Source organism: Ruditapes philippinarum, unplaced genomic scaffold, assembly GCF_026571515.1.
Source record: "Ruditapes philippinarum isolate M1 unplaced genomic scaffold, ASM2657151v2 ctg1363_1_1_1_1, whole genome shotgun sequence".
In the NCBI taxonomy this organism is placed as follows: domain Eukaryota; kingdom Metazoa; phylum Mollusca; class Bivalvia; order Venerida; family Veneridae; genus Ruditapes; species Ruditapes philippinarum.
Window position 1 is genome coordinate 475,544 of NW_026855186.1, and position 27,988 is coordinate 503,531.

The window sequence follows — 27,988 nt, forward strand, 5'->3', positions numbered from 1 at the left end:
CATCCAAACAATTACCTAGACAAGCATTCTGACAAAGTTTCATGACAGGTGAGTCAAAAATGTGACCACTACAGTGTTAACAAGGATTATCCATATTTGAGCAGTGTGACCTAGTTTTTTACCCAGGTGACCCATATTCAAACTTGACCTAGAAATCATCAAAACAAACTTTCAGACCAATTTCCAGGATACTTGGATCAAAACAGTAGTAACTAGAGTGTTAACAAGATTTTTCTATTTTTAGCTCCGGTGATCTAGTTTCACATGCGATTTCGAACTCATCTGAGCAATTACCTAGACAAGCATCCTGACCAAGTTTGATGATAATTGAGTCAAAAATGTGACCACTAGTGTTAACAAGGTTTTTCCATATTTGGGCGGTGTGACCTAGTTTTTTATCCGAGATGACCCATGTTCGAACTTGACTTAGAAATCATCAAAACAAACTTTCAGACCAATGAACAGGATATTTGGATCAAAACAGAAGCCACTAGTGTTAACAAGATTTTCTATTTTTAGCTCCTGTGACCTAGTTTTTCATCCGATGACCCATGTTCGACTTAATCTGAGCAATTACCTAGACAAGCATCCTGATCAAGTTTGATGACACTTGTGTCAAAAATGTGACCGCAAGAGTGTTAACAAGATTTTTCTATTTTTAGCTCCTGTGACCTAGTTTTTCATCTGAGATGACCCATGTTCGAACTCATCCAAGCTATCACCTAGCCAAGCATCCTGACCAAGTTTGATGATGATTGAGGCAAAAATGTGACCGCTAGAGTGTTAACAAGGTTTTTCTATTTTTAGCTCAGATGACCTAGTTTTTCATCCGAGATGACCCATGTTCAAACTCATCCGAGCTATCACCTAGACAAGCATCCTGACCAAGTTTGATGATGATTGAGGCAAAAATGTGACCGCTAGAGTGTTAATAAGATTTTTCTTTTTTTAGCTCCTGTGACCTAGTTTTTCATCCGAGATGACCCATGTTCGAACTCATCCAAGCTATCACCTAGACAAGCATCCTGACCAAGTTTGATGATGATTGAGGCGAAAATGTGACCGCTAGAGTGTTAACAAGGTTTTTCTATTTTTAGCTCTGGTGACCTACTTTTTCATCCGAGATAACCCATGTTCGAACTCATCCAAGCTATCACCTAGACAAGCATCCTGACCAAGTTTGATGATGATAGAGGCAAAAATGTGACCGCTAGTGTTAACAAGGTTTTTCTATTTTTAGCTCTGGTGACCTAGTTTTTCATTCGAGATGACCCATGTTCGAACTCATCTGAGGTATCACCTAGACAAGCATCCTGACCAAGTTTGATGATGATTGAGGCAAAAATGTGACCTCTAAAGTGTTAACAAGGTTTTTCTATTTTTAGCTCTTGTGACCTAGTTTTTCATTCGAGATGACCCATGTGCAAACTCATCTGAGCTATCAACTAGATAAGCATCCTGACCAAGTTTGATGATGATTGAGGCAAAAATGCAACCGCTAGAGTGTTAACGAACTAAATGTGGACGGACGACGGACAATCATCGATCCTAAAAGCTCACCCTGAGCATGCTCAGGTGAGCTAAAAACCAAAACTAAGTGGATGTACGTAAGATCTGTACTGAGGAAATGCCAATTTGTTTCTAGTATTAGCATCAACAGCTTGTTAAATGCTAATTTATAGAGCACATACATCAAAATGTGCTCAAATACAGAGGATATTGAATCAGTGTAAGTTCAACACTGAATTTATTTAAAGTTGAATAAAATTATATAATGCAAGCCTTTTGCTGAAAAAAATTATTCAATCAATGCAGTAATGAACTCCGCAACAGATTACACTCATGCAACCAATGAAGACAAAGATCTGCCCCCGCACATCTGTTTTCTGTTATTCTGACAATACTAATGTTGAAAATTTCCCCTAAAAATGATGAATGCTTTTGTCCAGACTGAAAGATAGGCAAGTTCATTTAAGATATTTAACTTTCAAAAAAGGGTCAAAACAAATTAATGCACATTTTCTACTTCTGTTATCTTGAGCAGGGGCAGTCAGTGCATTTCTGATAAACTTAAAGTAGTAACCCTGACACAACAACCTGGTTTTGAAATACAACATGTACATGTGAACCATAAAATTTTAATGTCTTTATTGTCATAATTTTAGCGAGACTTTTCCCCATTATCAAGTCATTTTGTTAAAACTGAGCAATTTTTCACCAGTTCTGCCTGCAATTTCTAGACTTTGTCATCAAACATTATATTTCTAAAGAAATTTATACTTTCAGATAATGGATCTTTATTAAAATTACCACCCTTTTCAAGTGACTTGTCACTGCTATTTTGAGATGACCCTAAAATGTTTACAATTTTTTACTTGCAGACAGGAAAAAAATTTGCTCAACAAAATTGATATTTTTAAGATTATTCATGATCTCTGGCTAAGGATTAATTAACTCATTACTGTTATTGGCTAAAAGTTTGGCCTGCTTTACCATTTTTTAATATTATCGAATATTCAATTTTCACAAACTTAACAAAATATATAGTGTGACTATTGTGATCACTCTCAACCTGTTAAAGGCCCATTATGCCTCAGAAATGCTTTTATTTTAATTTCTCCAAAGCTTTTTAATTTCGGTGTACTTTTATAGTACCCAAAGTGTTACTCATTAGCCAATTACATGAACCATCTATTTTCATCTGTTGGTTATTGGCAATAAGTACAATTTTAGTGAATAAATATTTTGTATGGAAGTCAAAATACTACTTTGTGTACATTTTGCTACAAATTGTTTCATATATATATCGCTACTGGTACATTCTTCAGGTAACAAGCATCTAACAATCCATAAAACCATTATTTAAACATTAAAAAAGTTCATGTTTGCTTTTTCTAAAAGTGTAAACATTTATTGTTTTTTTGGGCATAATGTGCCTTTAAAGTCTTAAAAATACCCAATGCACAGCTATATGGGCAGGAGCCTCCATAGGGACACATATGGTAGATTGTGTTACTTTGTTTTAAGTGAATTGGATCAAGTCATATCGTACCCGGAAGAAATCATCTAACATCATGAAATGCAAGATTACTTTTAATTAAATGCAATTTGATGTAATCAGTGGGTGTAACCAGTGACAGATATATATGTTTACAGTGAGCAATATAGATAATATCTCACTGAAAAAAGCCTAACTTTGACTGACTGATTTGCACAATAATTCACATAAAACACTGTATGTATTAATATTAACAAATATTTTAGATGTAACATATTAACTTTAGAACTTCAAAACACTTTTACTTTTTTTGTTTGCCAGTTGGGTGGAGGTGGGGGAGTTGACTTGGGGTGTTTTGATATAATGGTCATTGGTCACATGGTGGTTTACCAGCTTTACTGGCGGAGCAAAAACCTGAAATGCCTATCTATGCATAATTATAGTAATCACAAGCAGGTATATGTAAGTAGAACCACAGCTGATTGGTTAGCTGCAATGTAGCTGATTGCAGCTAAACAGCTTCTTCACATGAAACAATACAAGATCCCAGATGGGATTTGAACATACAGCTGTTAGTGTCAAAAGTTTTAAAACTAGCAACCACTGAATCAACATATAGAGGACAATAGGTTAAATACTAAATTAATTGAATGAGTTGAATAAAATCACATTATTTGAACCTATATAATAGTTTTTTTTCAATGAGTTAAATGAATTTAATATTGGATCTACACAAATTTAATATTCTATTTATCACATATCCAAAATAAGAATGGTTTACAGTAAAAAAATGTCATTTTTCAAGGACACCCTGTAGTGTAAAACAAACATAAGCCTGTTATACACCATGTTTGTATTGTAGTAGTGCAATGTAGGTTTTTATCAAATGGCTTTATTAAACTTGGCTTTATTAAACTCACTGCGGAGTATTTCATGTGATAATAAAAGGGCAGAAAAAATGAGCCGCGTCATGACAAAACCAACATAATGGGTTTGCGACCAGCAGGGATCCAGACCAGCATGCGCAGTCTGATCAGGATCCATGCTGTTCGCTATCAGTTTCTCTACTTGTTATAGGGTCTGTAAGCGAACAGCATGGATCCTGATCAGACTGCGCGGATGCGCAGGCTGGTCTGGATCCATGCTGGTCGCAAACCCATTATGTTGGTTTTGTCATGACATGGCTAATATTATCATATAAATATTATAAATACCGAAGCTTCTAGAGGCCACGTCTTCCACAGACTAGGTAAATTCTCGATGGGTTCTACAAATGGAAAATGAGAAGCAATGAGTAAATAACGGCCGGGACAGCTCGGGGCTTTGAAAAATAAACAAACAGGTGCAATGGTGGGAAAAAAGTTTCAAACTTGAAATTCAATGTTGTTTCTCTCCTACCCACTGAAAATATAACAAAGTAAAAATCACATTAAAAAGTCATAAAAGAAAATATTATTTAACTTCAAACTTTTCATTTTCCTATTTTTTTCTTGCTCTCAAATAATATCAAAGCCATTTTAAAACGATTTGATTAAAAATAAGTGGCATTAAATTACCTCAAAACCAGCCAATATTTAACTATCAAATAATACATATACCTTAGAGAAAAAAAGGTTCATAAAATATTGCTTTATATAAGAACAAAGACAATTTTTTCATCATTCATCTAGAATAATTGTTAAGAAGTACTTTGTATTTATCTGCAGCAGAGATACCCTGGCATTTTGTTACAGCTATCATTGATTCAGTGCAAAGCAATTAGCATATTGACGATACATCAATACTGGATAAAAAATATTGACAATAGACTGATATAGTACAATGTATCGATAAAAGTCCTAATTTCTTATATATAAATAATTCAATTTCATAACTGTTTAAATTATTTTAGTAAAACTAAAATGTGTTCTGTTCATACAAGTATGTTGTGTCCTGTATATAATGTATGAATTATTATGTCTTTTGCATGATTTTTTTTTTCTGATCATTTTTTGTTTGTTATCACAAAGCTATGAAATGTCTTCATTATGTAACAACAGCTTGGTGTTAGACATGTTCACCTGCTTTTGTATATGTACTGGTCGATTTTCCTTAATTTATAGACATTTAAATAATTAATCAAAATTATTGATTTTTTCAAATGTGTATCGATCACTGATCGACAGAACAATATCATACAAAATACATTGATATGTATGATCTCTATCAATGACAGCTCTATATGAGCCGCGTCATGACAAAACCAACATTAAATGTGTTTGCGACCAGCATGGATCCAGACCAGCCTGCGCATACCGCGCAGTCTGATCAGGATCCATGCTGTTCGCTATCAGTTTCTCTACTTGTTTATAGGGTTTGTAAGCGACCAGCATGGATCCTGATCAGACTGCGCGGATGCGCAGGCTGGTCTGGAGCCATGCTGGTCGCAAACCCATTATGTTGGTTTTGTCATGACGCGGCTCATATTTTGTTGTTATAAAGATCATTAATAAATACAAAACATGCTGAGATCAGATTACATTAATTTAATGCTTAAGCTCCAAAAATTCTGTCACTCCTTCAACATATCTTGATATATTTACGCTTCAAACCAAAAGTATATATAATTTATACAGAAAATCATGCTGGGACTTTAAAAAATGTCATTTTAGTGTGATTTCAGTGCTTATGATCGTTTTAATATTTTTGTCCTTAATTTGCCTGCGTATCCCTAAAACCAGCTATTTTTTCACAACTTTATTTTTTTTATTACTAATTTTTGTATAAAAGGTAAAATTATGTTGTTTCCATTATTTTATGGTGGATTCTCAGAACAGTTGTAACATGGAATATTTCTATTAACCCATTACCAGATATATACGCCTTTCTACGCCTTTTTCAACCCCCCCCCCCTTTTTGCTTTCTCAAATGGTGAAAAATTGCCTTATTTAGGCCCCCAAACACTTGTTTTTGTTTGAGAAATGTTGTTTTAAAAATTGACCACTTTTTCGGCACTGTCCCCCATCCAAAAGATACATCAGGGGGTTGCCAGAAGGGGGATGTGCCCCCTTCTGTTTGGGGGGTTTGAAAGGGGGCAGAGCCCCCCTCATCGCCAAGAAAATTTTGGACTTGTCGAGAGGCTAAAAATGACCGCCCAGGTCGATCATAAGGTAACGTGTAACCAATGCTGAAAAGCCTTTGACTCTATCTCAATCCATTGAGAAGTGGCAGCACTTTGAAATCAATTTTGATGGAAAAAATCTACGCAAAATAGTGATTTTTGGGCAATTTTGAGATGTCCCCTAGTTGCCATGGTAACAGGAAATTTAAGACTGAGCATGCTTGTTAGAAAGGCAATGGTCCAGTCAACATTTGTGCCAAGTCTTTGATTAGTATTGAAGCAGTTTTTTATAGTTTTATAGCAAAACTTGAACTTGTAGGAACGGGAGAGACTTTTCAATGAAAACAGCCATTTTTCACAAAATGCTCATGGGGTAATGGGTTAACACACATGTGTATATTGTATGTAAACAGAATAAAAAACATTCCCCAGAAACAAAGTATTTACACTGCTATTTGCTGATTGGGGCTAAACGGATATCATTTTATCGATTTTGATTCGAGACAGCTGGCGTCCTGGTCAATACATTATTTCATGCCTGCACGCCATTTGCTCTTATGGTAACATGATCTTTCATATAGATAAATTGGAGGTATTTTTTTCAAAAATTCAAACAATGATTTTGTAAACAATATGCAAAGCAGATAATATAAGTTTATCAACACTTCAAACAAGCAATTTATCTCTACTGCTGCACCACTATTATATTAACATTGAAACAGTAGAAAAATTTATGCATACACAAAATGTCATATTACAGTATCAGGACAATCAAAGGAAGCTGTTTGATACAGATGTCACTTATATTGTGATTGAATCTTTATGATAGAAAATCTTTAACTTGCAACTGCTGTACAATCAATATTTCATTACATGTATAAGATATTTTTTTCTAAAAAAGCATTTTGTGCTGGCAGCACATGCATTCTGTCAGATAAGAGTCTGCACTGTTTGATTTTCAATCAGTATTTATTTTGAAATTTAAAAATCCTAATATAGTCTGACGTCCAGTACAACTGTTAAACCACTTTAGACTACTGACAATAAACAGAAAGTTAGTCCCTTACAAGTCCAATTTTGACCAATGCTTATATTGGACAACTATTTACTAATATGATCCCTCACAGCATGTGTATCGTTATTAAAATGATGTGATTGGTATGGTTTATCCCAGGTACTGATTTAAAGATTTTTTTTTAGATTTTAAACTACACTGTACGCCAACATTGTAGATATCCCACTTGTTTGACTCAATACATTACAGCTTTACTGGTTGAGGAAGACTTCCATTACATTTACTTCAGAAAATTATGAAAAGAAGTCCACTGGGAAAACTACAAAGCCCTCATGTACATTTGCCAAAAAAATTAAAATAAAATCACTGACATGGCTTTAAGCATAATTAAGTATAATTAAGCATATTGGTACTTACCACTTGATATAATGAAGTGACCAGCACCCCTATACCAGCAAACACTATACCAATGACATTAAATTTCACATCATAGTACGAGTTGAGAAACACACCAAGTGCTATGGGAACCTGTAATAACAAGGTACACATAACATATAAATAAAGAAATGTGCAATAGGAAACAATAAAATGCATGATGTTTCCCAAAAAAATATGATATATATTATAATAATATTTGTAACTGAACATACAAAATAATTATATACAATGTACTAGCAGTAAAACATACATGACTTGTATATCTGTCATAAAACAGTCATGTTTCTTTTCTTTTTTAAAATAGGAAATTGTTTTAGTATAAAAACAGTTATCCAACTATTTTCTAAGCTAAGAGAAAAAAATTGAATATTTAGTGGTAAAGGTTACAGTGATGATGTATATAATTATATCAGTTCAAATTCTGAATAATCTTAAGAATAATTAAGAACATTTGTGATAAAAACACCCCCTATATACATTGTAAGTTTCAGAATATCTTGAAAGATTATATTAATTATTTTTTGAGAGAATTCAGTTTAAAATTCTTTACTCTCAAATTCTCAATCATTCCACACTACTAGTTAAGGCTCCCACGTTTACAATTTTTTTGCAAACGTTTACACGGTGTAAAACCAAAATGATACCGTTTGGTACTTTTATGTACTATTCAATACCATGTACATGTATTTTAGTAGCCAAATGATGACTTACTTTCTTTTTAATGCATGTACAAATAAATAATGTTCAGGGCTCATTGCAATGGAATCTGCACATATTTTCTGCATTGTGTCTCCGTTTCGCTCTTTTGAAAGATCAAAGGAAAATCAAGTTTACAAAAATGTATTATGTAACAAGCGATTATTGCACGGTGATGCTGTGTGGAGGGTTGTAAACACCCATTTTCTGTTTTTTCACTTTGGAATAAATCAATTAGAATTGATAGAATTACTGATTACAGGCATTGATGTAGATATTTTGTAAGACAATAAGGTCATTTTGTTTAAACGGTAAAAAATATCGCGAACGTTTACAAATGAAAATTGAAACGAATATGTTTAAACGTGTAACCGTGGGGGCCTTACTACTGCTCGTGCAAATATATATATGAATTATGATAAGTATGGGTAAGAGTTCGTATTAAGACGACCGTAGGGAGTCTTATCGAACTCTTACCCATATAATTGCAAATCGGCTCTTACAACTCGATATCAGATAAAAATATAGAAAGTGTCACCTCTTTAATTAAGCATAACATTATTTTTCCCCAGCAGTCATGTACAAACAAGGATGGGGTCCAATTACTTAATCTGGCATGTAACCTTAAAAACAATGAGTTTTCAACAATACCTAGGATTGTTAATGCAATTCATTCCTGTCATATGAAACAAAATAATGTTTTGCTTACTTTTTCTAGAAAATATAAACAGTCAGCAATTAATAATTGACATTTTTCTTAGAGTTAAAAGGATATCAAAAAGTTACTGTGTTCTCATTTCCTCTGCCAGCTGAGCTCCACATGCATTATCTATGTAATAAATTTGAATGTATCCTCACATTGCTACAGTGTAATCAGTCTTTTTAAAAACACCTGACCTGGCTAATTAAAATATGCCAATCACAATTTTCACTTTCAGCACTGGTTTCTTCATGAAAAAGCGGCTACACTAATTACTGCTGAGTAAGAGCCGATTTGCAGTGATATAATAATAACCACATCTACATTTGTATGTACAGGTACTATTTATTTATAATCCTCACCTTCCTGGTAATAGCAAATCAAACTAAATTTCAGTGTCAGCACCCCTGGCAATTTTGAAATAAAATCTAAGACAGGTTATTTGATTATAGGGTTATCATTCAGACAATCATATGGGAGAGGGAAAACGCAAATGTCTAAAAAATACAGACTAGACCAATTGTTTATCCCATGAGAATGATATGACATGTTTACAAATCAACGTAGCTGGGAGGAAATGGATTAGGTCAGTAAGACCTCAAAATAGTCTGAGCACTTCCCTTAGTTTTCAGTTTGTTTATCAGTGAACCTTATATCATTGCCTTTGTGAATGAAGATTAGTTGACTAAAGCAATGCAGATGAAGTTAGTCACTCAGTGTGCTGTAAAAAGATTTTGAGTCATTTCGGCACCCAAGACATTTGGCCCCAAATTACCCCAAGACCTTTTATCTAAATTGTTAAATTAGGAGGTCAATAGATAATGATTTCTAAGGTATAATTGTAATAACTGTAACTTTGTTAATCAAAAAGTTTTTGCAATTTGTCAATTATCTTATTAATTAAAGATTAATGTGTCTTAATTAATTGTTACACCTTGAAAAAAAAAGTAGTTATATCTTAAGAGATCGATAAATAATGAATGATTGATTAAGGATCAAAGTGTCTTACATGAACATGTTCATGTGCCATCAATTTTAAAGTGTCTTAATCAATTAATCAATATAAAGTATAGACTACTGGGATCCTACATATTACCGGACAAAAATAACAATGTTTTAATCGCTGGTAACTTTTTAAATTCAAAATAAAATAAAAAAGGAATGGAATTTTTAACCCCAAATAATTTTGGGTCCCCTTAATACAACGTAAACGTTCCTTTATCAAAACATGAAATTAAACATTTGACCGTAAGAAATGTTGTCTTTTAAAAGTAGGGCATTATAAGAGGAAAAAAAATCGTGTAGACAACTCAAAAATTTACCGGACATTGTGTTTCAAAAAAATTTTTAAAAGTCGTGAATTGAAATTATCTTTAAATAATCAGCAAAAGGAAACTACGACTATTGAATGGCAAAAGGTTAAGATATTGAAAATCCCAGAACAGTATTCAGTTAAAAATGGACATGGCCACCCCATGGCTTGTTACAAAGAGGCCAATATAGGGGTCTAATTGAAAAATTAACCAATATTAAACTCAATTAACGTATTGATTCTTCATAATCCTTAAACGTGTGAAACATTTTGAATATTCAAATGGAATTCTGTTTTTTTTTTTGTCAATACAGTTTCCTTTTGGTCATCATTGTAAGGCAATGTTGCAAAAAACGCAATAAAATCTATTTAATTTACATTTCATGAAGAGTTTCCTCCCATGGGCGTTACCCGTTTCCTTATATGTTTTTTAATTTTGCATTTCTTTGTAAAAGACAAGAATGAGATACTGTTTGAACTAAATTTAAAATTACTTTTTATCATTAAGATATGTTACGATTGTCTTCTGCAATAACATTGAGAAGAAATAATAGTAAAACCTATCTAAAATAACCCATTAAGGGCCTTAATATTCGGGCATTCGCAGAACATATTATTCCCCCGCATGACCGGGTCATGAAATAACTAGTAAATAAAGAACTGACTCAACAATATTTACATGAGAGTGATTTTGTTGTTATTTAGTTTGAAATAGAAAGTGTGTGTACGATTCAGACCGGGTGATATTTTAATCGAAGCAAAAAATAAAGCCTTATTTGACAAGTATAGATTTTGTCTGGTAAACTGATAAATTTATGCAGATTGTCCGGTAAACATGAAGGATCCCAGTACTATTTTTTTAATGATTTTAAATATTAAAATTCCCTTTCATATGTCAAAAATGTGCCGAAGTAACATTAAAAAGGGCAGAAACATCTTGGTGCCAATTTTTGCACAGGTACCGAAATGTCTTGTTAAAAAGACTGTTTGCCTTTAAAAATCTTACCACTGTCAGTTGCACAGGTAGTGAAAATTTCTTCTGGTAAAACTGGGTTTTGAATCAGCAAATTATGGCAGAATCGGTGTTGTTAATGGACTTGATAAGTTTGGTGATGTCCCTTACTGTATTTGTTTCTAATGACAATTCGTGAAAACAACAAAACCGCAAAAATGGTACAAGCTAAGCGGTAACATGCTGAAAACAGGTAGCCGTTTGTGCTGGAACACATTGAATTGGTGACATATCAGAAGTCCAAATGGTTGTCAACGAAAAATGAATTTGCATGTTTTAATGGTAACATTTGGAAATTTCCGTAATGTGTATAAATCCATTTATTTATCAAGATACAATCACAATAGAGCCCAACAAATAAATTCAAAAAATAAACACAGTGCTACGAAAAACTTCTGACTGGGCGCCGCCATTTTGAATTTATGAGTGGTACAGAAATAACCAGAAGGCGAATATCGGATTTCGCCTTGTAATCATCGTCATAAAAACAAATTTTATTTCTGATTTAAAATAATTTACTATAACCCTTTTTTCTGAAATAGAATTAACAAAACACATTCTATTGCTCAACATATAGACTTTCACTTTGGTTACTAATTTCATCGTGTTTGCTTGAACCTTGAACTTTGATAAGAAGGATTTCCGGCTGAAACATGATCCGAGGTAACGGGGGTATGGACTAATCAAAATCTCTAAAACCAACTAAGAACAGAACCAAAATGGGTCTATATAAAGGCATATAAAGAAGTCGTTATTATACATAAAAACATTAAGTAGATCAGTTATAGGCTACATGCGGCAACAGAAGGTAAATGGTCAGTTAAATCACAATATAAATAATATATGTAATATAGATCCGTGGTTAAATTAATTGCGCCACGTTTTAAAAAGGTCCACTGGATTAGTATCGCTACAAAGTAATAATTTGTCTATCCACTTTTTAATTAAGTTCGAATATTGCCAAAGCAAAATAATATGACATATAGATCTACTTCAAAAAATACCTTTTCACTTTTTTTAGTATATTCATAATAGTATTGTCACAGAGATATAAACAATTTATATTTAGCTCCATGTTAGATCTATTGTAAATCGTCCATCAGTCTTCCATTTTTTTAAATCCACAATTTCATATTTTAACAATTTCGCTATACAGTATTGAACTATTTTCTGCTTTAAATTGTTGTCTGGTCAATGTGGAGATCGGGGTTGAATTAGCCACGTGTTGAATGAACCACCCCTCGTTGCGTCTATATATATAAAGATGTGACGTTTCATGAGCGAAGTAAAGTTTTAGACGCGCGAAACTCTAAATGCTACAATTTGAAGTCGTGAAGGTTATATTGTCGAACATAATCATTTTAAGGATAAGTGTTTAATTTTTGAAGATCTGAGTAACTCTCTCATGTTGTTTAAAATTACTTTTTTGTACATCATTTAAAATAGGCATTTTTCAATAGAATTTAAGGTATTTTTTAACACAGTTCTATTTTCTATGGTTCTAGTTTTCTATTTTCTTTGATCATCCGCCATTTAAGGAACATGTTTTCTGATAAGGTTACAAGGTCAAGTGAGAGCAGGTTGAGCCACAACCTGTGGGGTAGGTTGAGCTACTGTCACAACTTGTCCCGTTCACGGATAAGTTGTGCTATTTCTTTGGTTCTGACATAATTCTCTTGTTTGTTACAAGTTAAACATATATTGAAATATCACTTAGTATAAAAGTTATAAACGGTGTCTTTAGTTTAAATATAACCTCTTTTATGCCAATACTGGTGGTACTTGTGAACAAGCACACACTTGAGAGGTATCTTAATGCTTTAACTCGGTGCCAAAGACATTCAGAACTTTAATGAGACGTCACAGGGTCATTTGTCGACACCGTTCCGCAGCTCTACCGACTCAGCTATCCGGCCGCTTTCAGATCTCCCCTTAACAGTGTACACTGTCCCATGACATATGCATATAAGTTTACCAGCACTTGTGATATGTTAAGTGGTTGGCACAAATCATGACTTGACAGTTGGACACAGTTGGACACTACGCTTTCCTCTTTTGATTACATCTGAAGGACCAAGTGGGAGACTCTATGATGGACAGTTCTTAAAGCCCTTTGGGTCTGAATTGCCTTATTGTTCGTCTTCTGCCTTGCTTCGTCGAGCCCTTGTAGAATTTCACTTGGTGGGGATTCATTTATTTACACTGACTCGTTTATAGGAACATGGTGGGGCTAAGAGTGAGGTTTGGTGCACCATTAATTAGTAGTAGTAGCTTAAACTCCCCAGTAGTACTTATGCTGCTGACCATTCCAAGGCTGCGCCCCTCTGTGTTCCTCAGATGTATGTCTTGTTGTTTCATACTGTTTTAGTGACACTTTTGTTTGTGTCCCTTGTTGTTTTCTCGTCTACGGTAAGTATCTTCCCTTTTGCCCCTAGTTTTATTTCTTTATTTAGCCCCCTTCCCCGATTTTCCTACTGCGTTTCATTTTACTTAGTGGGCCTATTAATCAATCATTTATTTGTTTTCTCTGAGTTTGATTTCCTTGTCGGTTACTATTGTTTCTTCTTATGTATCATTTTAGTGATAAGCCTGTCTGTGCCCTCTCTTGCGCCCTGTCCTGTTTTTGTTTAGGATCTTCCTGGGCTCCTTGTCACTGTTTCTTGTTGCTGGGTCGTGTGGGGGTTGCGTACATTGAACACCGTCTTTTATTGATGATCTTGTTTATCGTATTGACATGTATACAGTAAATCAGTTATTGGGATATATTTTAGAATTTATTCGAAAAAGTAGTATATACTTTTCAAACAATTGTACTCCTTTGTTTTATTGAAAGATATTTTATCATGTATATTGTATATTATGTTAAAAGGTATGTTTAAGCATTAAAACAATGTCTTCTGGTATGATCGCTACTAATGGTAAAATATACTGCAATCTCCATTTCATTGTTAATCGATTTCATTGTTAATATTCCTTTATGCAGTTTCAAAATTGATGGTAATGAAATGTGGTTACATTGAAGATCGCAAATCATGTTCAAAATGAAATGGCGAAGGTTCGGCTTGATTGTGCCTGCTCACAGACGCACGTTATTATAACGTTGCTCTTCTAACATAAGCCGCTGCCCGTATGATTATGATTTTCTCACAAAACCGCGTAAAAAGCATCAAATACATGTCAATTATCATACAAGTGATGAGTATATATCAAAAAGCAAATGAATTGGGCAACATTGATAACCGTCGTATGATCACATCTGCGGATGTTTCAAAATTCAATTTTTTTGCTATTTCATATTTAAATGTTGAATTCTGGTGCTACGGGGCGTGAACGGTAGCCTGCACTTGACAGTACATCCATGAACAGGCTCAATCAAAGCGAGCCTGCAACATTTTCAATTTTGACGTTATGGACTTTAGGGATTCTTATCTTCTATATTAGATTATGCCCCTCCCAGAAATAAATATTATAGAAATATCTCTTGGACTTGCGTTAAAATTTCAATCTCAAAGAGTTTATAATGATATCAAAGTAAAAAAAAACATGTTTCATAACCCGGTACAACAAATGTTAAATCTTTAACATGATGACAGTGATGGTGTTGGTAGTTTACCCTCCAGATCACGGCAGTATGCCACACCAGAACACAGTTCAGTCATGACAGGCTTTCATTCATTACCAGTGCCTTCACTTTCACAAGGATTACATTACGTCTGGAGATACAGTACAGTGCGAATGACTGAAGAAAGGATTTCAAGCTCAATCAAAACGAGTGACTTTCGCCGTCCGGGAGTCGAAACAGGGTGCCCGATTCACGGTCCAACACTCTAAACCCATTGATCTTTCTTTGGGTGGTTTTAAATTTTCAAATTCCCCTTTTAATTTTCTTTTTTTAAACTGAAAGCATAAAAAATCCTTTTGTTTATTTTTTTTGTTACACTGGAGGGTTTTTTTTATGGGATGATTGATTTCCTTTTTAAACGGGTTTATTAAAAATTTTAAAGGAAAAAAATTTTCATATTTCCTCTACTTCTCTACATGTGATGTAACCGAATACAGTTAAAGATGAAAATAATGCGCAAAGTGAACCCATAAAGTAGATAATAAAGTAGTATTAACATCCCTGGTGTTGAAGTGTAATTTTCTTTTTAGTTATCGTATCTTGATCATACAAGACGTGTTAAAAGGAAATAATGGATGTTGTAAACGCCTCTTTCCAGTACAACTTGGTAAATACTACTGGTGTTGTCAAGGATACATACTTAATCAAAGCACAGAAGGCGCTGAATTTGTTTGGGTCTCAGAATGTAAGAAAGGTGCAGGTTGTGAGATTATATGTTTAGTGCCACCAATGCTTTCCAGCGTTTTAATTGTAGTAAATTGGCTATAAGACTAATTGCAACACTGATATTCAATCCAATGTTTATTTTGACTTTAACAATTTAAAAAATAAGTTACCTTTACTGGGATTTGAACTCCAGACCTCTCGCTTCCTAAGCGAGCCCGAAAACCCTTCAGCCACGGTTAAATTTATATGTGAACGGCTTGAAGAAAACCATATTATTCTAAATTAGGGCTTGTAACGACTTTTAACTGTTGTTTAACACAGATGTAAATAATCCTGAAGCTTACTATAAGCATGTATATTTATAAAGAATCAAAGGGCTTCATGTTCTTTGGTATTTTCTGATCTTTGCAATCTAAATCGTACTGTATATCTGTATGCATTTTCCTGTATAAGTTTATTTTTTATGTATTATAATTCATTTTGTAAGGCACATACGGAATTCTGCATAAACTAGAGTTGCATCAAAAAATCATTTATGTACTTTTTTTACGACAGCCCACACTTTATCCTTGTAAATCATGGCTACTTCCTTAACAAAAACAATTAAAAAAAGAATTTAACCAAAAAAAAAATTTCTTCGCCTGGGATTCGAACTCGAGACCTCTCACTCACTAAGCGAGCGCGTTACCACTGTACCACGGGAGAAGTTATACACAGTATGACTGAATAATATCAAGTCATTCTAAATTTAGAACTTCCATTGCATTCAGGTTTGTAATCCTTATTAATTTCGAGGTATTTTGTTCAGGGTAAACCTGTTGTTTAAAATTGAAGTAAATATTTTAGCGAAAATCCTCTCGCCCAAACAGTCCGACATGTAGAATCTATATATTCCACTACTCGGTTTGTGTAGTATTCGGTAATCTACATGGCTAAAAATAGTATTTTCATTGATAAAATCATATTCATCCGCGTAATTTGTGATTGTGCATTTATTGACAATTCTATAAGCCAACGCTATTGTTTAACTTTAAATGCGTTGTAATTTGTTGGATACTTGTAACAAAATAAAATATTTCTTTCTTTTAAATCGCTAGTTTTAAAGCTGTTTTGAGAACTACTTGTTGTTAGGTTTGTCATAAACTTCTGTGTCAGAGATTGAATGTCCGCTTTGTATTTAGTTATTTTCGATCAGAAAATACCAGAAAACAATATTAGAAATCTTCGACCATTCGGGAATTACTTTGCTTGAAAATTGATGCGCCTGTCTTTGACCATCTTTACGCAGTGATCTCCCCTGAATTTTTCGGCTTTAGTGTACATACAAAAGGGAAGTAACCGCTTCAAAAAAGTGGACTACTTTCGGCATTTGCAATTAAGAACATTAGACTCTGAAATTTCGCTACCATTATTTGTTTGGTCTGACGACCCAAACAAATAAAAACCAGTTATATCGTCCAACCGAAAGCTATATGTAATGGGATCAACCCAACCCAACAGAGCACCAATGGATATAATATTATTTCTGGTGGTGGTTTTGATCCTAAACCATCTCATCTTGAGTTGCTCCCACCAGACATAGGACCGATGTTACCATATCCGCCAGCGGTACCGCCTCAAGATCATCTCGGCTAACTTAAAGGAAATATTGCATAAGAGAATAAATTCTGACCATGTACAAAGTTTTGGAATAAAGATTGAATGTGCATTTACATGGATTAAAGAGTTTAGTAATGTCGGATAATAACATTATGAATACTTATAAAAAGGGAAGATACTTCCAAAGAAGAACAAGAATCAAGGAAAATAAATAAATAAAATAATTAATGAACAACAACAACAACAACAACAACAAAGCCACAACAAAAACAGAAAACAAATAAGAACAAAAGGAAAAATATGAAGAAGAAAAAAGGAAACTTAATATCTGTTGCATAAACAACACCAGATTCAAAGTCAAACGTCGAGCTTGCAAAGTTTTCAATTTTAACGTGTTGGGCGACTTTTATGATTTCTATTTTATTTGTTCTGTTACAATTTAACCTTCGACTGAATGATTAGGCCGAATAATTATGGAATATTATTTATATTGAGATGTTTATATCTTTTCCCTTAAAATGATATTATGCAGTGTATAATTGTATCATAAATTCTTTTTTTTCAATAGCAATATTGTGAGTTTGTTTTGTTTTTATTTCAATAAACGTTTTGATAGAAATTGTAATATTTGAGGCAATGTGTGACATATATAATTGAAGATTATCTTTTAAGCAGTGAATGATTTTCAAAACTGATTGAACCGAATTTTGTCGAATTTATTTTTTTTTTCGAGTTAAAGGTATGCATTGAAAGTTCAGTGTTGAAAGTATAACATATGTGAAAGGTTTAGAATAAAAAAATACACAATTCAATTATTGTATGGAAGAATAATTTATTTTTATTCTTAAAGTGTTTTATTTGAATTATTATAAGATTTTAATCGTTTGATATTTATAATGTTCCGGTTACATGAACAAAACATCAATTTGAATGCAACAAGTGGAATATATAGAATATGATTTCGTTTTATGAGATGTTTTAAAAGGCTGGTCCTTTAAATTAGAAAAGTGCTTGTATAAAGTGTATGCTTAATTTGATTAAGAAGTATAATTTAAACTTCACCTATAATGAAAACAATAACATGACGGTACTTTTTATTTGCATTCAATACCATAAGGTGTACTGTTTGTTAAACTCTAATTTCTGCTACAATCTAGGCAAATGATTCATCTTGTATCAAAACATATGTTATTATTTTGCTATGTATGGCATTTAGTTGCAACATTACACATAAATTTATTTGGATTGAAAGACAAGTCAGTTTTGTTTGTTTCATGAATCCCGTTATTTCTGAACATAAAATGACCGTTTTTTTTTAAAAACTTGATAAATGTAAAACAGTATAATACCAATCATGTTTTGATCTAAAATGTTACTAGATTTAAACGACAGCTTATCACGCCGTGTAAGAATGAAATTTAAGATAACAAAACCATAATGTATATCTGTGTCACTCCAACAAACTAAATTGAGAATTAAAAGCTAGAAGCGAATGATTGAGCCTCCGCCTACGCTTTAAAACAACAAGAGGCAAACTAACAGAATATTCATACATGTCTTTTTTGATATATATTCCTTAAAAATAGTCTGACACAATCTAAACGTAATTTAAGTGTACCTTTTATACTAAAACACTCAGTAAGATAATATAACGATTAAATTTCAATGTTTAAAGTACAATTAAAAAAAAAAAGTACAGTAGTGGCTAAACACAGTGCATGTTACCTCTTCAATTTATGTCACTTGTACATTAATCAGATATAGGCATATTTTCAAAGAACATTTAGAAGAACATTGATTCCACTTTGCACTGTAAAACCATATACATGTATAAAATCATAACCATATCGTAGAAAGATAAAGGTTACATTAATTTTAAGTACCCTCCCCACAAAAGAAGAAGAAGAAAAAAAGAGAAATAAAAAGAAAGAAAAACAGAAACAAAAATGATATTTCGACTTTGATCTATCTTCATTCTTTGTGTCCGACACTGTCTTGATTTTTTGATGTAATGAAACAATATTGCAACGATAACGTTTCTATACTTTCACTATTTCATTTACATCTAAAGTCATAATGAATTAACACAGTGTGCGAATAGTTATAAACAATGTAAAATTCACTCATTTTGGACATTTAGTCAATCAACACGATAATTAGATTAAACTTTTATAACAGCAAACAGTAATTATCGTCTAGTTTGTTATTTTCACACGTCTGAAGGGAACGAAAAAAAAAACACGAAAAATATTAGTCCAGATAAACAAAGGATAATAAAGTGAAAAAAACTGTTGGGGCTGAAATTTTACACCGAGATACTGAAAATATCGAAATAAAAATATCCAATATAGATGAAGAAGGAAGAAAATCAGGACTTACAACATTTCATCGAGATAACGAAATATCGAGAAAAGCGATGTCGAGATAACGATATTTGACTGTTTTGGACCTTTAAAATACATAAGTGTGTATGTAATTGTATAATTGTATAATATCTTGTATTCGTGCCGATTAAAAACATAAGTGATACTCATATACAAGCTCAATGCATTTCCAAAGCATATCGAACAATAGCCAAACTGTTAGGCAAAATCTAAGAGTAGGCATTGATTGAATATTTTATTTCTTGTTTAATCACAGTGTACATCATATATATCACAAAATCTTATTTCGAAGTATCAACCGTCATATTTTCCCTATCAAAATTAAACACCAATTCTGTAGGTAAGGTTTCATTGAAAGATTTAGATCCACTTCACATTGAACACTTTAACAATATCAGCATTCCATTTCCCTCTGCCCACTGAACAACTGACATACAGTTTCTGTTCTTTATCGCAATAAGTTATAGCTTTTGGATTCTTAAGCCTTATTTCATCGAGCCCTACAATCTCACATTTGTTTAAAATGCCCGACAGCCTCAGGATATTTTTACTGTCCTTGTAACAAACAAGTATCGTTTCATCTTCTAATTGTTGTATCCCGAAAGGAGATGCATGTCCTGGCTCTTCAAACACGTGCATAAGATTCCCTTCCCAATCCATTTTTACAACTTTGTTATTTTGGCTCCAATCAGTATCAGAAATATAAAGGAACCTCTCATCATTGCTGATGATAACTCTCGATGGTCCATGAAATAAAGCAGGAGAATCAATAACATTGATAACTTCTCCAGATAAGTTGAAAATTAGTATTTTCCTGGCTTTCCAGAAAGCTACAACAAACTTATCACTGCAATAAGCTATTCCATTGCAACGTCCTTTAACATCAATACGTTGACCAAATGAAAGTTCTGTGCCAGTGTAAGATAAAATCTGAATGCACATTTCATTTATCAAAGATACAGCAAGCTTATTTGCTGGAAGAGTTATAACATCACAAGGCAATGATGACATTTTTATCTCTGTCACAACCACATCTTTTTCTGTATCAAGTAGTATGATATTGTTATTAATATTGTCAACAAGAATCATTCTCTCAGGAGCAATCTTAACTATACCAGTAATGTTACATTCTGTCCTATCGAATTTGGAATTCACGTTTATTGTACGGCTGAATGCTAAATTTGTTGCTCTAGCTGGGGAAGGTTTTACTTGTGTGGACAAGTGTCCATATTCATTTCTCGTTTTAAGTTCATGAATGAAGCACGTGTTTCGGGTAAACTGTAAACAATCGTCTGTTTTATTTGCCTGCAAAACTTGCTTTTCCTTATCTCTCATGATCGGGAGCCGTTTACTGGCTTTTATCATCTCAATAAAAAGCTTGTTTTGGTTATTTTCTTTTCTTAATGTGCTTAACAAGGATTGCAAACATTCAAGTTCTTCAGTTATTTCTAAGTTAGCAGTCTGAACGGTTTCTTGTTTACATTTAGCAGCCTGTACAAATGTCTCAGCTTCCTGTAATATTTTGGTTTCCATTTTATCTAAACATTCATTTATCTCTTTCCTGAAGAATTTAATATCTTCAACAACTTTTGCATGACTCTGGTCTAGATTTTGTAAAGCTTGGCCGGTATATTTGATATTTGATTTACAGTTTCTTACCAACGATTCTATTTGTTCTAACATATCGGTCATCTCATCGGCCACATTTCCGGACACATCGGGAATAAAGTCCACTTTACACTGTTTATGTACCAAAGTAACACAAATATAACATGCCACATATTTGTGATCGTTGCAATAGAATTCTAATGGTTTATCTGGGTGGAACTCGCAAAAATCCTCCGTTACGTCCAATTTTGTAGGTTCCATTACCCGGGTCTTTGGCATGGATTCTTTGTCAATAAGGACATGATTTCTCATTGGGCGTGGCCGTCTGTGATGTTTGTAGCATGTTTCACAGAGATGTTCTTGGCAATCCTGGCAGAAGCCATAAGCAGGTTCCTTCAAACCATCACTGTCACACGGGAGACATACTAATGTCGAGTCTTTAGCACTTAGTTTCCCAGGTACTTCCATTAATTCCTAAAAATATTTAACATGCACATGATCAATAAATTAAATGCTTTCGCTTGATTATTTTACATTTCATTTTATATTTTTTATTTTTGCTAAAAGATCTTATTCAAGGGGGTCATACCATTCGCGCGCATCCTCAAAATTCTGATACCGCGAACACTTTTTCAACCGGTATTTTAACAAATATGATAAGCAAGATCAACAAGGAAAGGCGGCGTTCAATGAACGCAACCCCCATATGACCCAGCAACCAGAACCAATGGCAAGGAGCCCAGGCGGACCCAAAACAAAAACAGGACAGGGCAAAGACAGAGCACGGACAGGTTAAACATTAAATGATAAATATTTTATTTTTTTATTTATATTTAAAACGGGTCAAATAAAGCAATCAGAATAGATTTGAATTTAATTTCTTTTGCAAAGAAGATATCCTTACTTCTAGTCTTAATGTTTCAAATGCCTTGAAACAAGTCTTCTCTTTCTTGTCAGTATTTCGCGTTGAATGCGATTTTGATTCTGGATACTGCGTACACCCGGCGTTGAAATGTTACAGAAATTGTGAAATTGTCGATTATACTTAAGGGTTCACACAGCTGGAAGTTATTTTATTGGAGAACCTGTTTCATAAATATATTTTCAATCTTTGATAGTTTTCTTTTGTGCGAAAAATGTCTTAAAACGTACTATTGACAGGAAATAGACATTATGATACTGCGTACACTGTCAAAAAATCAAGATACTGCGTACACATTTATGTGTTGTTGATTCTGCCTAAACTTTGTTCGAAGCAGTCTAAGTTCATAATGGAATCAAATAAATAACACTTGCGAACAAAGCAATAAAATAAAAAAAATGAAATAGAATAAGATCTTAAAATGTTTCAAATGTACATCTTAACAAAGGTTTGAGTTTAATGTTTTTCATTAATGAAAAATATTAAACTCAAACCTTTTTAAGGATGTTCATTTTAAACATTTTAAAGGAACATACTTTATCATACGATTTTAATCTTATTTTTTTATTTTAATTATCTTTTTATTATTTTATTTTTTTTGTTCGCCAGTGTTATCCGTTTGATCCTTTTGTGAACTTTTAATGTTTCGAAGAAAGTGTAGGCAGAATAAATAACACATAAATGTGTACGCAGTGTGAAGCTTGATTTCTTGAGAGTGTACGCAGTATCATAATGTCTATTTCCTGTATTTAGTACGTTTAAAGACATTTTTTCGTACAAAGGAAAAATGACAAAGATTGAAAATATATTTATGAAACAGGTTCTACAATAAAATAACTTCCAGCTGTGTGCAACTGTCAGTTTAATTGACAATTTCTCAATTTCTGTTACATTTCAACGCCGGGTGTATGCAGTATCCAGAATCAAAATCGCATTCAAGACGCGAAATACTGACACGAAAGGGAAGACTTGTGCCAATGCATTTGGAATATTAAAACTAGAAGTCAGGATATCTTCTTTGCAAAAGAAATAAAAATCAAATCTATTCTGATTGCTTTACATGACTCGTTTTTGTTCAAAATACCGGTTGAAAAAGTGTTCGCGGTATCAGAATTTTGAGGATGCGCGAGCATGGTATGACCCCCTTGTAGCTGGTCTTGGGGTTGAAACAAACCGTAAGAAAAAGAATCTACTCATTTCCGTTTAGCACTGATTTCGTGTATGCGCCTTCGCTCTTCAAGGCACAATGTGTCACACTAACGAATAGATTTTAACTTCTGTAGAAACGGCAAACATGAATTTTACATCTTTTAAATGAAGATATATAAGAGTATATTAGAGGCTTGAAAGGTGAAGAAATGAGCGATTGCTGTGAAATAATTTGTTTTGTTTTAAATGAATAAAATGCAAACAAAGATATTGTGACATCTTTACAACATAATAAATCAGTAAAACTGTACCAATTGTCAAAAAGCAACAGATAAAAAAAAGTGTTACAGGTAATTTGCCATCGAGTAATTTTGGAAACTATCAAAGTACATGTACAACAAAAATTAGAAAAATTTTTGAGAAGTAAATGTAAAAGTTTTTTTTGAAGTAAAGAAATAAAAAAGTTATTGCCCATTGACATATTGATACTTTTTAATATACATGTACCTTTATATCCGTAAGTTAAAGCGAAATGTAATTAACAACAACTCTATATACTATAACTCCTCCTGTAAGCATATGTTGTAAATATAATTTTACATGAATTTTTAAACATATCTCTATGTTCCTAATTTTCTTATCTTATCTCAAAAGCTAAAATGTCGGACATGAGAAAGAGAAGGTTGAGACAGTTGTCCAATCCAAAGCACATTTTTACGAACTATTACCTCTTCCATTTTATGAAATGAATGAAGTTATTTTCATGCTTAGTTTCTACATTATGATTTGTTTCTACAATTGATCACATGTCTATAAAAAAGTTAATATTGACCACGAATCTGTACCAATATAAGGCTTTCACGCTCATTCTTCTGCACAATATATGGGAAATAACCGTTACGATTTATGTACGTCAAAAATATATTGCAGTTGTATCCCTTTGATAATAAAAAGACAAAAGTTTGAATTCTTTTTAATTTTGTTTAGTGTTTATCAATACATCGCACAATGGTTCCAACACAACAAGGCAAATTGAGAAGAATTATAAAAAAAATGTTATTTACCCATACAAAGTAAATTAATACCATGCAGATAATGTTACACGTTTGATTCTTGCCATCATATGGGTGATGAAATATATTGTTCTATATAACAATTACTTTCTGATCTTTTCAGATACAATGAAATTGATCAAGCTTTCATTTTTAAGAAATAAAAATATCAACTATGTCAGGTACCGAATATGCACATAAATACTAATATAATTTCTATAATAACAAAGATAATGTATAGTTTGAGTACCCTTCAAACAACTTTGTTTTTAATCTGTGTCATTAATAGCAAAATAGGTAGTTGTGACAGGCATACATACAAATTTCATAGTGTAACACTAAAAGACCAATTTGAACAAATGTATTCATGCATTTATCATTATATTTTACACTTTCTGCCTTTGCTGTAGGTATTCATGTTACACAGTCCTGTCTTCTTTTAACAAATCATTGCAGTTAGAAGAATCGCCCAGTATGGCAATTAATTGTACTTTAACTTGCATCTAAATAGTTTGTTAAGTAATATGTATGGATATTTCAATACATTTTATAAAGCCAGTATAGAAAATACAAATGTAAGTGTTTTGATAGTTACTATCTCATCAATTTCATTTCATTGAATTACTACAACACTCAACGCAATTGTTGAAAAAATGCTATTCAATCATGTACTTGTTAACCACCCTCTGACGGCAATTCTCAAAATGAATCATAAGGTTGCTTTAAACGAATATATTGAATAGAAGCTTTTTCATTTTCGAATTTCCTTTAAAGTCAGTCTGTAGCACCGTTTTACAGAATAAAGCAAGTTTGATGATTTGGTTTAAATTTATGTATTAATGTTGTCGCAATTCAATAAGATGTTGCAATGTAATAGGTTTCTCATTCCCTTATTTATTAGATCATGCGCGTCGATGCTCTGTCATATATGATTTGATTTCAAATAACAGAATTAAATATATCGAGGAATTTGAAAGATATGATTTATATATTAAAATCTGGAAACAAAGTGATCCCTCGGAAGCATTAATCACAACAAAATTACAAGAGAATTGCAGACTCGGTTTGATTGAGTCTGTACATGAGGGATAATGAATAAGTGCAACATCCCTCATGCCCCCTAGCGTCGGCTTGAGCGGTATTCAGTTCTCAACACTTAATAGTGCTGGCATCAATGATCCCGAAGGACCAGAAAAATATAACAACACTGAAGGTACGGGGCAACTTTTAACAGCTGCCACACATCACTTGACACCTGCTGTTGTGAAGTATAAATATCTGGAAACAAAGTGATCCATCGGAAGCATTAATCACAATAAAATACAAGAGAATCGCAGTCTCGGTTTGCTTGAGTCTATACATGAGGGATTATGAATTAGTGCAAGATCCCTCACGCCCCCTAGCACCGGCTTGAGCGGTACTCAATTCTCAACACTTAATAGTGCTGGCATCAATGATCCCGAAGGACCAAAAAAATACAACAGCACTAAAATGAAGTACGGGGCGACTTTTTAAAGCTGCCACACAGCACTTGACACCTGCTGCTGTGAAGTATAAAAATCTGGAAACAAAGTAATCCCTCGGAAGCATTAATATACTAAAAAATATATATAAATTCTCTGAAAAATAACGGGTGATTTTTTTCTCAAATAATGATCGACACTATATATCCTGTTGAAAAGGTTTCGGTGCATTGTCCTAAATAATGCAAATGTTAACATATATTGTTCACCTTACTACACAGCATACACAGTATTTATGAATGGTAAGAATGATTTGAAGGCAATGTTAAAAACCAGATAACACATTAAGTAATTGCGGGAGTGTTTGTGTTTAAACAAGTATATGTACAAAAAGTGACGACCTTATGGAGAAGTTTATTTTTCCAACCTGGGTCAAACCAAATATTTAAGATCTGGGTTTTGTAGGATGTGACAGATTTCCCAGATTTCGTTTCGGAATGATCATGTTTATTGTGGGAGAGTTATTGTTAGAAATGTTTTGTTCGGAAATGTTGATGGTATATTCGAATTGATTGTTCTTATCGTAAGGACTGCTAACTATTGGATGTATAATGAAATACAATATATGTTGGCGGTTATTGCAAACCACACAGTTGTTTGCAATGTGTGGCGTTTTTTACTTTATTTAAAGGGTGGACAAAAAGATTGCCCTCTTTGATCAACATTTTATTTCTGTTCTTATACATGTATTATAGTTTATATTGTTTGCATTGTTGCATAATTGCATTTATAACAATTGCATTTATTTGAAATGTTATATTGTTTCACATTTAGTCATTTAAATACATGTAACATTAAATGACAATTTCACTTTATTGCGTCTTTGTTTTTATCTGCATTCAATCTGAGAAAAACTTCGGAAACAAACAACAGACATATATAAAACACATTTTAAAATAAATAGAACTGGCATTCTATTTATTTCCTTTCAATTTGAGTTTGATTAGTCATGTAATAAACAAAGAAGGCAATCTTTTTGTCCACATTTTAAATGAATTTATGTAACTGTTTTCCATATCAATATTTTGTCTCATATCCGCTTTTTAAATCGTACTGAATTTAATTTGTTACAGTGAAAACGTTCTGCTGCAATGCAATTTTATTTCTGTCCGTCTGACGTGCTCAACATTTCTTTATAACATTTTGAGATACCGGAGACGATTGGCATGATACTAGTTTGATTTTTATTTAGATACTGATATCAACAAAAAATAAACAATTTATTTTCACAAATAACGGGGTTAATAAATCAAATAATGTTTAATCAACACAAATTAAAGGAAATGCATTTCCTCATTTTAGCGGTATGTCTCTCAATGTACATAAATCCATCGAAAATGTTGCAATTCAATATCAAAGAAAGCAATGAAAAATGCGCAACAACAATTTATGTGCTATGATATCACATATATAAATATTTGTAATACAATAAAGCGACAAATTGCTTTTTTCCAAACCATGAAAATGGCTATTTTATCATATTTACAAATATTTCTGTTTACATTAAAGAAAATGAATAATTGAGTAAGGATGTAGCAAGCAAATTTCCTCTAAATAGCCAGAAACTATATGTCAAGGTCATGGTGCATATATACTACAATATATCATAACTTTCTTTCATATGTAACATATATTCAGATATAAATTATGAATAATCAACATGTATTCTAAATTCAAACATCATGATGATAAACATTGGTATTTTTCTTATAAACTTTTAAGTTTGGGATATTTGCAATTCAAAGGCCTTTTACAAAATATTTCTTTCTAAGTTGTTTTCTCAAATCATTGTACAGGTACATTCTTAAAGCACATGAAGTTCGTCAACTAATTTAGAACAGAATTTACAGTTTCATTCATTATAAGGAATTTCGCCATGTTTATACAATCAACCAGTTTCTATGTTTAATCTATATGAAGGCATTCTAAAATGTGTCAAAGATTTCCTCTACTTTTCAATATCTAACACTGACAGATATGATTTCAAGCCAAAGTCACAAAATAAAACATGCTTTTGACGAGTCTCTCTCTGTATACCAATCTTATATACATCTATCTGTTAATAAGCCTTAAACACACCATTTTCAATCTAAACGTCATTATAACCTCGATATTGTAACAAATACTCTATAGATTTAGCCTATAAAAATGCGTTTGTACGTAAATGTAGACATCTCTACCTGACTGCACAA

The 27,988-nt window shown here is 32.8% G+C and overlaps 1 protein-coding gene and 1 pseudogene across 1 annotated transcript; both read right to left on the bottom strand.

Annotated features, from left to right (window-relative positions):
- The window catches only part of LOC132742387 (solute carrier family 35 member E3-like), a 28,903-nt pseudogene extending 14,670 nt beyond the window's left edge, over positions 1-14,233 (bottom strand).
- Positions 14,234-19,778: 5,545 nt separating this feature from the next.
- Positions 19,779-21,618, bottom strand: LOC132742388 (uncharacterized). Its single transcript, XM_060730779.1, has one exon. It carries the CDS (start codon positions 21,616-21,618, stop codon positions 19,903-19,905), a length of 1,716 nt encoding a protein of 571 aa, XP_060586762.1. The 3' UTR covers positions 19,779-19,902.
- Between the last annotated feature and the right edge of the window lie 6,370 nt (positions 21,619-27,988).